Source organism: Telopea speciosissima, chromosome 1, assembly GCF_018873765.1.
Source record: "Telopea speciosissima isolate NSW1024214 ecotype Mountain lineage chromosome 1, Tspe_v1, whole genome shotgun sequence".
Classification (NCBI taxonomy): Eukaryota; Viridiplantae; Streptophyta; class Magnoliopsida; order Proteales; family Proteaceae; genus Telopea; species Telopea speciosissima.
Window position 1 is genome coordinate 24,713,299 of NC_057916.1, and position 13,210 is coordinate 24,726,508.

Below are 13,210 nucleotides of genomic sequence, written 5' to 3' on the forward strand. Positions count from 1 at the left end.
CTTTCACATAATAGAACAACCATATTCATCCACCAAGTTTGTCCATCCGACACAATAAGAAAATGTTCACTTGAGTAGACACTTATTTTAGGCTCCCCAACCTACTCGTCGATGAGCATTATACTTTTTAGTATGTTAAGTTTTACAAGGACAATGTTTTTTTTTGTCTAGGAACATAGTCTATGCTAGCACTCCCATGTGTCTATAACTCTCTTACCCTCCTCTAAAATAACCTCTTTGTCCCCAGAAATTATTCTTTTTCGAGAGTACTCACTGGGTGTTTCTTTGGCGGCGTAGGCTATACTCCTGGACAGCTGGAAACACTCCATTTTGAAAAATAGTATTTCAAATGTACTTTTCCTTCATTGATATAAGTTCCCGCCCTCCCCTCAATGGAAATATTCAATCCTGTATTTAATTGAACTGCCGTTTGCTTCTTCAATTCTCCAAGATTGCAGTCAATCATCTCAACGGGTTTTACTTTTCAAGATAGTGTTGGTGCCATCAGCTGCAGTGGTGGTTGGCGGTAGGGTTAATTTGATAAGGTCCATCTGAAAATAATATGATTGACATCCTTATTCAGACCTTCTTCTAGTCTTGAAATCCCTAGGGATTTTTTCAAGAAAGGCAAAAATTTCACTCGACGTGAATACACCTAATTGTGCCACATGGAAGAATGATTAATCTCCTATTCTGACCGTTGGACATGTAAAAATGATCCAGATTCCCACGTGTCAGTTCCAACCCCACAATTTAATCATTTATCTTCCCATTAATGTCCATGCATCCCTTAATCATGAATACATCCTTAACTTCACATTCTTGGTTTTTCACGTAACTAACTTCTTTTGAGTTGAACTTAACATATGAGCAAAAGACCTTGTGGTATACTTGTCCACAAAATTTGAGTCTCGTTTACCTGTTATGTAGTGAAAAATATGTACTCATCCACCTAGTGAAGCGAAATGCCAAGCAAGAAAAACCAACAAAAAGAGTACATATACTAATCCCTTTAGGAAAAGCTCATTTTGATGTGTTGACTTTGATAAACCTATGAATACCATCCTTCATCATTCTACCATGTGGAATGATAGATGTGGTAATTCTAACCAATGATTTAATCATACATGATTTGGATTGGCCACATAATCAATTTCAAAGCCTAGTTCAATCAATTCCCTCTCGTGCATTGCATACATCCCTATCTATGTGCATGCATGCCCTATAGTACCCCAACCACTATTATGCAGTCTCCCCCATGATCCTAATCCTAAATTTTCAAACCTCCATTTTGTCACTGGAAAAACTAGTTGAGATAAAATTTTACATGTGAGCAAGGTAACAACTTGCAGCCTCATCTAATCTATCACATGGCAAATATTTAAGTCACCTTGGTCAGCTTATCAAAGGAAAGATTCTGAAAGATGTTACCCATTTTAAAATATGGGAAGCAGTTTTCTGTGCGGAAGTGTGGCCTACACCAGCACTCCCATGTGTCTATCTCTTTCTTCCTTAAAACAAGGGGCAAGAGGTATCTTTTCACATAAGGAGGAGAGAGAGAGACTCATGGGAGTGCTAGCGTAGGCCACACTCCCGGACTACGCCAGCACTCCCGAACAGAGAACTTTTTCCCTTAAAATATTTAAGTTTTGCAAAGAATTCTTTTCCCACTAATCATATGACCCTTGATTGGACTACTATGTCATTAACTCCCACCCACCACTTATTGTAAAGAATCAAAAATATCTTTCCCAATACCAACCAAAATGTCAATCTCCATGAAGAGATTCTCTCTTCACCATGGATTAAGAAAAACTAGGTTAATCAAATGTATCTCTCAAATGGGCACACCTACAAAAAATATACACACGTAACCGTAGAAATGGTGGTGATCCAAAAATGCTCACTGTTCACTGTTGGATATGTTGTCAGTCTAGATTGCCACATGTAAATTTCAACCCCAAATTCAAATCATTTACCCTCTTGCGTGTATGTCCATGCATTGCCCAAACATTCATGTACAGGCTTACAGCAGTTCTTAATTTTTCAATATTTATTTTGCCATATAACTATCTAAAACTTGACATGGAAGTAAAGTAACACCGGGTGTACCTGTCCTCAAAAATTTAACCCCACCAACTTACCACAGGCAGAAATAATAGTTTTTCCACCCATTTATGTAGATTTGCTCATTGAAAGTGACCAAACTTTTAAAAGCATAGCAAAGCTATATTTGACTGTAAATATAGACCAAAAAAATTGAGATGTCATCTTGGGGGAGATTATTATTGTACATTTTTTTTTGGTAAGCAAAAATTTATTGAGAAAAATGTGCTGAAGCCATAGCATCCTCGAGACAGGCCTCTTGGAGCCAGGAAGTGGAAATAGGCCAATCTTCCCTGCACGTAAGGGAGAGAGCCTTCTGACCTAGAGAGCCAGCCACACTATTAATCTCTCTCGGAATAAAAGAAAATGAAACATGTAAAAAGAAAGACCGCAGATGACGAATGTCTTTTACAACAGGAGCAAGTAAAGCTGGGGCGGTCTATCTGAGTTGAGAATGAGACATATGAGCTCCTTGCTGTTTGATTCTACCTCAAGATGATCGATGCACTCACTTATGGCAAGAAGAAGTTCCGAATGCATGGCCAAGCTTTCTCCTTGTAACACCGAGAGGAAGAAGGAAGGTCCAGAATCTGCGCAGATGAGGCTGCCATGGTGGTCTCTGATTAAAAAACCCAGGCCTAATGAGCTCTTGCTTGGGGTAGATTAATTTACCATTCCGATATTTCACAGTCGAAAACAATTCAACCATCCCGACTGAATTTCCACTAGAAAGTTGAACTCATAAATTCACAACCAATTTCACCCTGTGGAGAACTATTCAACCATTATAATTAATTTTCATTAACATTATTAAAACTAAAGATAACTTACAGAATGCAAAAACGCAATCCAGCCACAAAGCTTGATGACATGTTAAACAAAAATAATGCAATTACAAACAAGTGGAAATCCAACAACCGATTTAAGACCTCTTCAATACATTCTGGCCAGCTCCAGAAGATGTTTTTACCGGTCTTCATCTGCAGCCACCGTGGACATGTTCTTGTTGTCTGGTAAAAATACAACACAATTTTTTTTTTGTTCTCTTCACTATTTTCAGGTGACTTGTCTGCCGCTGTCTTTTAGTTTTTGGAAGAAAGATTTTGATGATTCATATGTAGACCAGCAGATTGCAGCAGCAGGGGCATGGAAAAGCATCCTAGGCTTCCATCCCCTCAATAGACCAGAATATCCCTCCTTCTTTACTATGGTTTTTATGACACTGCCAATTGAGCTGTTGGCATATCTATCACATCCACAGACGCCCTGTGAACTCAATTAACAAAGAAACAGTAGTGAGATGATTGTCAGAACACAGGCAAGAAACATGAACCATAGGATAGGTGGCAAAGACAGACCAGCAAAGCATGAAGTAGACAATAAATTGAATAAAAAACAGAGGATGGCAAGAAGAGTACTCAACTGAAAACTAAAACAAAACAACTGCAATTGTAACATCAGATAAATAATAAACTACCACATAGAAATCAAAGAAAAAGTAAGCAGAAAACTATATTAACCCAGACAGTCAACTCACTCAACACTGCTCCTCAATCCCTAGTTTACCCCGCCCTCCCCAGGAAGAGGGTGGGGGCAGGGGAGGACATCCTAACCCTCCAAAGTCTGAAAACTAATAGTTGGCCCTAGATGTCAAAATTACAGTTTTGAGGTGGTTTGTGTCCTAGTAGGCAAAGATCGCAGTTCTTCAAGAATTTTGATATTAATGAAATGCTTTTGCTGTTCTTCTTCTCCATTAAAGATTTTTGTCTTGTGTTTGATCAAGGCTGGTGGGATCGGTGTTTGATCCAATCGACACCTTGCGGTGTGAAGCCCGGGTGGTTCATTCAAGCTCTCTTTGTTCTCCATTGTTGTCTACATTCAATTTCTAGTTCAACTTTTGATTTTTATTCAAGATCTACAATCAAACAAGCTGCTGCCAAGGAAATTCTGCAACTATAGTAAGTTTGAATCATCCCCAACCCCTACCATTCTTTTTTTAATACTTTCACAGCCCAAACCCTAAATTTCCCCCCTTTTTGTTTTCACTTTTCCCAATAACTGAATTCTGCCCAGACCAAACCAGCCAGCAAAATCCCTCCTTTATTAGATTGAACTCTCCTCTCACCATAAGGAAAACTTGATCCAAGTTGCTCCCTCATCTGACCATCATAAACCCTAAAAATCCATTTTTTCCTCTTTTCAAAACCCAAAACCCTAAACCTAATTTGCTGCCCATTTAAGTTTACACACTTCCATCCATCAAGACATCTCAGGACCTTCCCTGGAAGACTCCCCTACCTTAACTTGTCATAACCCACACATCAATCCCTAACCCTAATTTCACCAAAAACCCTATTTTGACCTAGCTGATCCACTTGTTCATAACAGATCCTGGTTGATTGGCTCCTAGTTGGTCTCCTACAAATCTAGGACTACATTACTAGAGAAGAAAAGTGTTTCAAGTAAATATGTGGACATAATTAAAGATATGTATGATAGAACGGTGACGAGTGTAAGAATTGTAGGGGAACAAAATAGTGAATTCCCAATTACAACTGGGTTACATCAAGGATCAGCTTTAAGCCCTTATTTGTTTACGCTTATCATGAATGATTTAACCAGAGACATTCAAGATGAGGTTCAACAGTGTATGCTTTTTGCTGATGATATTGTTTTGGTGGATGAGACAAAAGCAGGGATTAATGCCAAATTAGAGTTATGAAGATCAACCTTGGAACCAAAAGGTTTTAAGAAGTAGAACGAAGACAGAGTATATGGTGTGTAACTTTGGTTACACTAGGACGGATAATGAGATGGTGAAACTTGACGAGACGGAAATTCCTCAAAGTGACTATTTTAGATATCTTGCCTCAATCATAAATAAAGAAGATGATATAGAGGATGATGTTTCACATAGAATTAAAATAGGATGGATGAAGTGGAGAGTTGTGACCCGAGTGTTGTGTGATCGACGTATTTCTTTAAAACTTGAATGAAAATTTTATAGGACAGTAATACGATCGGCTATGATGTATGGTGCGGAATGTTGGGCAATTAAGAAGCATCATATAGATAACCGCAGTGTAGTGGAGATGAGGATGTTGATATGAATAAGTGGAAAAACTAGGAAGAATTAAGTAAGGAATGATCATATTAGAACTGGTTTAGGAGTAGCCCCGATACGTGATAAGCTACAATAAAGTCGTTTGAGGTGGCATGGCCATGTTCAACGAAGGCCTTTGGATGCTCCAGTACGGAGGAGTGATTTGATTCAGATTGAAGGAACTAAAAGAGCCAGGGGCAGACCTAAAATGACGTTAGGAGAAGTGGTGAGCAAAGACATGCATAGCTCAGGGCTTGTTTTAAATACAACCTCAAATAAAGCTGATTGGAGGGCAAGAATCCATGCAGCCGACCCCATTTAGTTGGGATAAGGCTGAGTTGTTGTTAATGTATAAACATGTTCAGCATTAATAGAAAGGTTTAAAATTATTTTTCCTTTTAACTTTATGTCAAATCAGTGTCAAACTGCAAGCTATATAATGAGTAGTTATTTAATTATGAGTTTTTCCCTCCCTAATAATTTGTTGAAGAGATATTTAGGACCTGGTTTTCCAAAACAACCATCTAGGATGGAATCTCCTAGTTCTGCCACATGGCAAGTCAGATGTGAGAAATTTTGTGGATAGGTAGAACCCACATGACAGGTTAGATGTAACTAAAATTTTGTGGAAAGGTAGACCCCACATGGCAGATCAGATGTGACTGAAATTTTTTGGATAGGTAGACCCCAAGGTCCACTGCACACGTCAAGTTTCAGCCCAACAGAGTTGGCCATGTGGCAAAACTAACTATTGAAAAATCAAGTGACTACCAAGAGGGTGCAAAAGACTATGAAGGGGTACACGGACATACATGGGAATATGATCTTCCACATGGACAAACTAGTAGTGCTCATTAAGGAGATTCCATCCTAAATAACCATGTAGGAAACTTTTTGCCAAGGTAATTTGAAAACCAGCAACTACCCCAAGATCCAAATGGGCTGGTTGTGCCTAGGTAAGATCCAAATGATTCTCTAAGCTCGGGTAAAAAACATTTTGCAATCTCTATAATCTTGGAGTTCTCTTATACATTAAGCTTCAGTATCAATTTTGTATAGGAATTAGAATTTTTTTTGTTAGTGTCTCATTAAGAGTCTAAAAATTTGGTCCACAAAATCCTGATGTATTGGTTCTGAGAAATTATTGAATATGAATGGAAGCTGATTGGTTGGATGAAGCCTTTAGCATGCCCATCCCATTTCTCTCCTCTCTTTACTTTATACAACAGTTTCATCTTTAGCCCTACCTCTTCATCTATCATTATGGCAATACCACAGCAGTCTGCAATAGGAAACTCAATAAATGAAGTCCCAAATGAATCTAGGCAACTGGCTCAAGATAAGCGCTCCAAATACTTCAGCAAATTGGACTGGTATGTAAAGTCAATAATCTGAAATTTCAAATGTGAACAATACTAAAGGAACCACTTGAAGAATTTGCAAGCTACTTCTGTTAACAGTCAACCACAACTCCACTAAGTTTCAATTCAATCATGTAATCCGAAGTAGGGGTTTCAATCAATCAACTTTTGGAATTTCTTTGCAGAACTAGCAGAGGGGGGGGGGGGGGTTTCAAGATTCAAAATATGTATCAAAACATATGGGTTTCCATAATTAGAGAACTCCTCGTTACGTACTTCTTAGAGCCACAAATGAGAATTCTTGAAGATACAGTAGTAGCTTCAAAGATTTCAGCAAGCAATATAATGTATTTTAAGAAATATACCAAGGAGACTATAAGAAACAACAAAGAAAGAAGAGGTTTGGCCCATCCAAACTGAAGAGATAGAGAACCATTCACTCAGTCCATGAAATAAATCTCCCACCAGATTATGGTTTTAGATAGTGGTACATCTTGACCAAATTCAAGCTCAGAATATAACCAGTTTGTGCCAGTCTGGGATGGACTTGGGGCTCTATTTTGTTCAAAACTTAAAAATTACACAACCAAGTTCACTCAACTTGCACTCCTAGTTTTGAAGAGCAGTATAGGATTGTCTGATCAGGATCAACATAGGTCAGGACTCATCCAACTGACCTCAACTAAGCCTTATCCCAGCTAAATGAGGCCAGCAACATAGATCCTATTTTACTGTTCAACTCTATTCAAAGCCATATTTATTGTCAAACCACAATCCATGCATGTTTTTTGTCATCACTTCTCCCAAATTCATGTTAGGCTTGCCCCTTGGTCTTTTAGCTCCTCCAATCGGAAAGGACCCATCCGATCCATTGATACAGTGGATCAGCCAAACCATTGTTCTTCTCATTGGATCACAGATCCTTTACTTGGATCATCCAATCTAGAATGATCCAGATTGGTATCGCCGATGACTGATTTTTTACTCCTAGCTCCAAACTAAAATTCCATCACCAAATAAATAGTTTGTTACACAGCACATGATTTTAACACCTTTTCACTTCCCTGTTTTGATTTGGTTTGACAACTAGAACCGGTCGTAGATCAGCTTTTCTTGCCTGCTCGTAGACCACCCTATATAACGGGCTACCGCGCAACTCAGGATTGGTCTTTTTTGGCGCTCGGCGTTCATTCCCGTGATTGACTCAGCTCAATATCATCCAGGGACTAGGGCAGCTTTTACCACTGAAACACTTCTACTAGTGTCACCCAACCATTGGACAATAAAATAGAACTTGAAACAAACTCCAAGACTTGACTGGTCCACCCTCATGTGAAAACACTGATTATCCAGCCTGATAACAGGCTTTAGAAGACCAGAGATACAACGACAACAACAACAATATATTCAACTCCCTCAACAACCCTAATATAGAACCTTTTTGTATCTTAACAATAATGTCTTTTGTTAACCCCAAAGACCAGAATCGCCAGGCAGGCCTATCATCAGGAATTTCAAGGCGGAAAGTAAGTTTTCCAACATGCAAGGATATTGGTTTTCTTTCTTTGAGTAGAAGGGGTGTGGATTTTCTCTCAGGTTCTAGGTGGTCCAGCAAACTTCATCAAAAATTTTGCTAAAAAATAAGTGATTTCTTTAGATTCTGTTGCAATTGGCTTTTGGAGAATTGAAGGTAAAGATATAAATTCCACAGTGGAGGCATGCTAATCAGTATAAGGTTTGAGTGGTTCTCTTTCTGGTTGGTTTAAAAAAAGGGGGGAGATGGCAAGTTGCAGAAAATAATAAAAAGTACAGGGAAATAATAATCAAAGAAAAAAGAATCAGTGATAATAAAATAGTACAAGAGACTTATATAGGTGTCTGTGGGGTATTTTAACAAACCTAAACCACAACCAATTGAAAAAATCAATCAAATTGCACTGACTAAGAGGAAAGACTTATAAAGCAGGTCTGTATCTATAAGATCCACAAACTCTAATTGGAAAATCCTAGCCTAGGGTTTGACTTCTTTATCTTTATCCATTTGGTGTGTTGTAATAGGGTGCCATCTTTTATTGCAAACTTTTTTATTCATCCCAGAAGAAAAGAAAATCCACAAACATAACATGACGCAGAACACACGTTTTCGTATTTAATAAAATACACATGCCACTAATAATGATGAAGATTTGAAGTATGTCACAGAAGAATGACCATAAGATATAATCCAATGACGAAAAAGTGAGGATTGAAGGTTGTCAAGGAGAATGTTTGCTTCAATATTTCCCGGAGCACATAATTTATAGATTGCATTACCAAGTTAAACAGGTTCCACCATAATCAATGAGTATCAACATGAAACATAGATATACAAATCAATTCACTCCATCAGTTAGAAGGATCAATCACCTTTTGAGCTAAATATTGCCAGACATCTCCAAGCGGAAATATCCCAAGACATTCAGCTTTAGAGGCATGTTTAAAAATGATCACAATCCTATCACAGATAATTATTAAATAATTTTGTTTCAGAAAATAATTAGCTTAATGAACCAATAACTAAAGGCATAGTTCGAGAACTCGCAAGATCTTGCCGAGTTTCTCGGTTTTTGGAAAAGCCGAGACGAGACTGCCTACGAGTCTCAAAAGTGCAATATCTCGGCGAGATCTCGGTTGGATCTCGGTTTCGACCCATTATTTTAACCCACCTACCACTTAAATACCTTACCTAATTGGACAAAACTCGACATATCTTGGCGAGATCTCGGCGAGATCTTGGATCTCGGGTTGACCCAAAGTTGAGGCTTCGAGTTGAAAAAAAAAAAATGCACCAACTCCGCGAGATCTCGACTCGTCTCGGTTTTTCCAAGAGTGGAGTTGGTACCGAGACCCGAGTTTTAGAACCTTGACTAAAGGTCACCGGCAATTTGAGTAAAGGGGAGGGGGAGTTACTGATGATTTGCATCTTAATTAGTCAACGTTGTGCGCCTGTGCAACTTTTAACTCCCCCCCGCCTTCTACTCCATGTGATGGGGTGCAACAAAAGAATCACTCCCCATGTAACTTAAAAGAGGTTGATCAAAGTACCATATCATGAATAGCAGACCACCCCTAAACTTGCTATCTCGGGTACATCTCATTCCAGTCATACTAACATCCAGGAAGAACAAAGAAAGGCAATAAACACATGGAACTAGTAAGAACAAAGTTGAAGACATACAATAAACTTGTTCAGATAACCAACTTGCACAAATGGTAAAGTCTCATTAATACAACAAAACAACTGAACACTATATTCCCACCACAACATGTGCAGTAAACCCTTTTACAAAAAAAAAAAACACTACTGGAATCTATCTTTCTACCACCTTTCCTTTTCCTTCTATATTTGTTCTGCTATGTTAAGATTTTGCGCATCTACAAGCTCTACATGTTTGAATACGTGTTACTGCCAGTGCAACTAATCTACCCATCATATTATTCCACTACTTAACAGACTGCGATTCCTTTGTTTTTTTCTTATTTCCAGTTGAAGACTATTTCAAATATATGGAGTCGGGAATTAAGATCTGTAGCAAAAATTACAGAGAGCTAGCTTAATAATTTAAGGAAATACCACTAAAAAAGGTATAGCATGAGGACAGAAAAATTCTCAAGACCAAAACAAAGGTAAGTAGTAAGTACAGACTTCAAAATGCTAGCATGAATCTGAATTATCAACAAAAGTAAACAAGACACCTAGCAAAGGAAGATAAACAATAGGCAGATAAAGAGCAGAACGTTTTAGAAGAATTAAAGGAAATTACAACCTGGCACTGCAACTGGGTCTTGACAACATCAAGAGGAGTCGTGACACCAGCAGCCAAAGCCCCAGCAGCTGCTCCTGCAGTGGCATGAACTACCAGGCTCTCATCGCTGGCATTCTCTGGCGATATCTCCATTAACGCCCGCTTGGCAGCCTCGTATGTCGCAAAATGAACGGCAGTAAACGGGGCATTCATCACAATAGTAGTCCGATATGAAGCGTAAAACGCGCCAAGCCCCTCTTCCCTCATTACTCTCTTAACACAATCTAACACCCCTTTATAAGGACTATCCCTCAACTGTAATCTCTGCTTCACCACATCCATTGGAGTAAGGACGGCATCACTCCAAACCGTAGCAAAGACCCCAGAGACAGCGTGGGCAGCAGAATTATTGGGGTTCCCTCCAGAGAATAACTCTTTACAGACCTCGTAGACGGAAAAATAAACAGCATGCGCAGGACCAGCACCAAGACCCATTGCACCGATGCCACGGTAGAGGCCAAGAGGGCCTTCGTGCTTCAAAATGGAGCCAAGGGCATCTCGGAGACCAACGGTCTTGGCAGGGCAGGCGCCCAGGGCCTGCATACGGGTCTTGAGGGTGTCGACGGGGAACATTGCCATGTGCTCGACACAGCCGGCGATGGAACCGGCGATCATGTACTGCCAGAACTCGAGGCCATCATGGGATGAAACGGTGACATCCGGGTGGAGGTAATCAGGGGCTTGAGGGACCGCACGGAAATCTGAATTCTGGAATTTAGGGGAAGCATCAGTGGCCATTGGGAGAGATTATGGGACGCTTGGGAGTAGTGGGAGATTGGAGAAGGGCTAGTGTTTAAAAGAGAGTTTGAATGATAAGGGCTTGGAGTTGGAGATCGCTTTCGGATTGAGTTGAATTGGGTTGTCGCCATACACAATTATTTTTGGGGAAAAACTTTCGGGCGGCGAAAGATGGAAAGAGATTGTCGGGTCACATCTGAAAGAGATTTACATGAAGAATCAAAGCAATGGTGGTGGACACACAACCCCAAAAGATGTAGAAGCAGAAGAAATCGATAATAGACAAACAGCAAAGGGTGATTTAGAAGTTTATAGTTGCAGGTAAAAGAAGCTAGGGTTTCTTCTGTCTCTTACTTTCCCAGGATGCTGGATGATTCTTCCCTTCTGGCTGGCGCAGACACGGAGTAGATTCGTTTAATAACCCAGTTTCCACCCCTTTCACGAAGACGTCGAACAAGTCCAATTGTCGACTGGTGCAACAACTCAATGAGTCACGAGTCATGACTCATCTATTTAACACACATGCACGTGGACACGAACACCTAGAAAAAAGAGAGAGAAAATTCAGATTCTACGTGGTGTTTGGTTACTACTACAATTCTATTCCGATTAACATTTATCATATTATGTTTGGGTCGGTCCGGGATTGCGATCAGACGGTGATCTTTGAGCCACCTTCTGAAGACTGTTTTTTTTTTTTCTTGAAGTGTCCAATAAAACTATAGACAAAGAAGGAAGGGAAACTAGGAAAACCAATGCCCACTTACCTAAGGTTCAGGCATTGTATATATTAATGACCAACTACCAGAGATTAGTTATTCTCACATTTATGTTAGGCGTAGACCAATAACCGTACACCAACCATTGTAGCCCTTCAACAAAGATATGGCTACATAATTTATCAAGGCAAAATCTCTACAAAAAAAAAAAAGTTTATAAAGGCAAAATTATTATCACTTCCTTATATTTTTCTACATTTATTTGAATTTTTCTAGTCTAAGTTTTCTAATTCAAAATTCTTAAACATGTTTTAGGAAGCTTTGTTTGGGTTGGAAAATAATACTGCCCAAGGTGGGGTCCACTCCCCCCTATTAGAGGAATTGAAGGTGATAATTATTTCCACCTAGGCGGGTTAGGATCATTATCATCTACAATTCTGATACCCTCCAATTACCTACAATCCCTCACACGGGAGAGAAATGACCACTTACCCACTGCCTTGGGAAGTGTGTCCAAGCAGTGGGTAAGTGGTCATTTCAGCTCCCATGTGAGGGATTGTAGAGGAATTGGAGGGTGTCAGAATTGTAGGAGATAAAAATTCAGGCGGGTTATCAAGGGAATAATGTTTTTGTTGATGCCGTTGTTATTGTTACTGAGGGGGATGCCACCGTTAACAGGGAGAACTACACGGCCTGGTGAACAAGACTTGACCATTGACGGGCTGGTTGGTGTTGATCTTGGTGACAGCTTTGCCGTTATCTCAATTATACTGGTTCAAGAGTTGCAGATCTGGATGGATTTCTGATCTCACTGTTCATTTGTTTTCGCTTTTGTGTTATAGACACATTTCGAATCCATTGGCCCAAACCTGGACCAACCTAGATTCGAGCTTGCAAGTCCAATCCTTAGATGGGCTGGTGAAACCTTCTCACGTTTATTGAATAATTGGGCTGACTGGAGCAGGCATAACCCGGAATTCCTTGTCTTCATCCCTGTTCCAATTCCAGCTACGCCCATATGATGGACAAAGCAATGCGAGAGGAACTGCTCAAATTATTGAAAAAGGGGAGTTGCTTGCTTGGACAGTGTTACCAACATTTGGCTTATTATGAAATATCAATAGGAGTAAAGATCAGGACACACGCGGTTAAGAGGACTTTAAAGTAGAGGTAGTGGTTGTGAGTTTAGGACCTGTGGTATCCACATGCCTTCTGAGATTGAGAGAAAGGGATATTTATATATGTCTTGTTGTGTGTATGAGCAAATGAAGATAATGGAAAGAAAGAGACAGAGTGTGTCCTTTCCGATTCCCATTTTTTTCAAAGCTTCGTTATCCA

General features: G+C 39.6%; 1 protein-coding gene across 2 annotated transcripts; it reads right to left on the reverse strand.

The window, feature by feature from the left end:
- Positions 1 to 3,119: 3,119 nt before the first annotated feature.
- LOC122663822 (mitoferrin-like) lies at positions 3,120 to 11,593 on the reverse strand. 2 transcript variants are annotated; one of them, XM_043859482.1, is made up of 3 exons: positions 11,508 to 11,593; positions 10,377 to 11,349; positions 3,120 to 3,372 (listed from the first exon to the last, which is right to left on the reverse strand). In XM_043859482.1, the coding sequence occupies exons 2-3, from the start codon at positions 11,151 to 11,153 to the stop codon at positions 3,163 to 3,165; spliced, it is 987 nt and encodes a 328-aa protein (XP_043715417.1). In that variant the 5' UTR covers positions 11,154 to 11,349; positions 11,508 to 11,593; the 3' UTR covers positions 3,120 to 3,162. The 2 variants fall into 2 exon arrangements, with proteins under 2 accessions (XP_043715417.1, XP_043715409.1); XM_043859474.1 differs by lacking the exon at positions 11,508 to 11,593 and having other exon boundaries at positions 10,377 to 11,422.
- Positions 11,594 to 13,210: the final 1,617 nt, after the last annotated feature.

Coding starts and splice junctions, on each gene's coding strand:
- LOC122663822 (XM_043859482.1), bottom strand. CDS start 11,153: ATGGCCACTGATGCTTCCCCTAAATTCCAGAATTCAGATTTCCGTGCG. Junction 3,373..10,376: donor AGACCCAGTTGCAGTGCCAG/GTTGTAATTTCC, acceptor TTGAGTTCACAG/GGCGTCTGTGGATGTGATAG.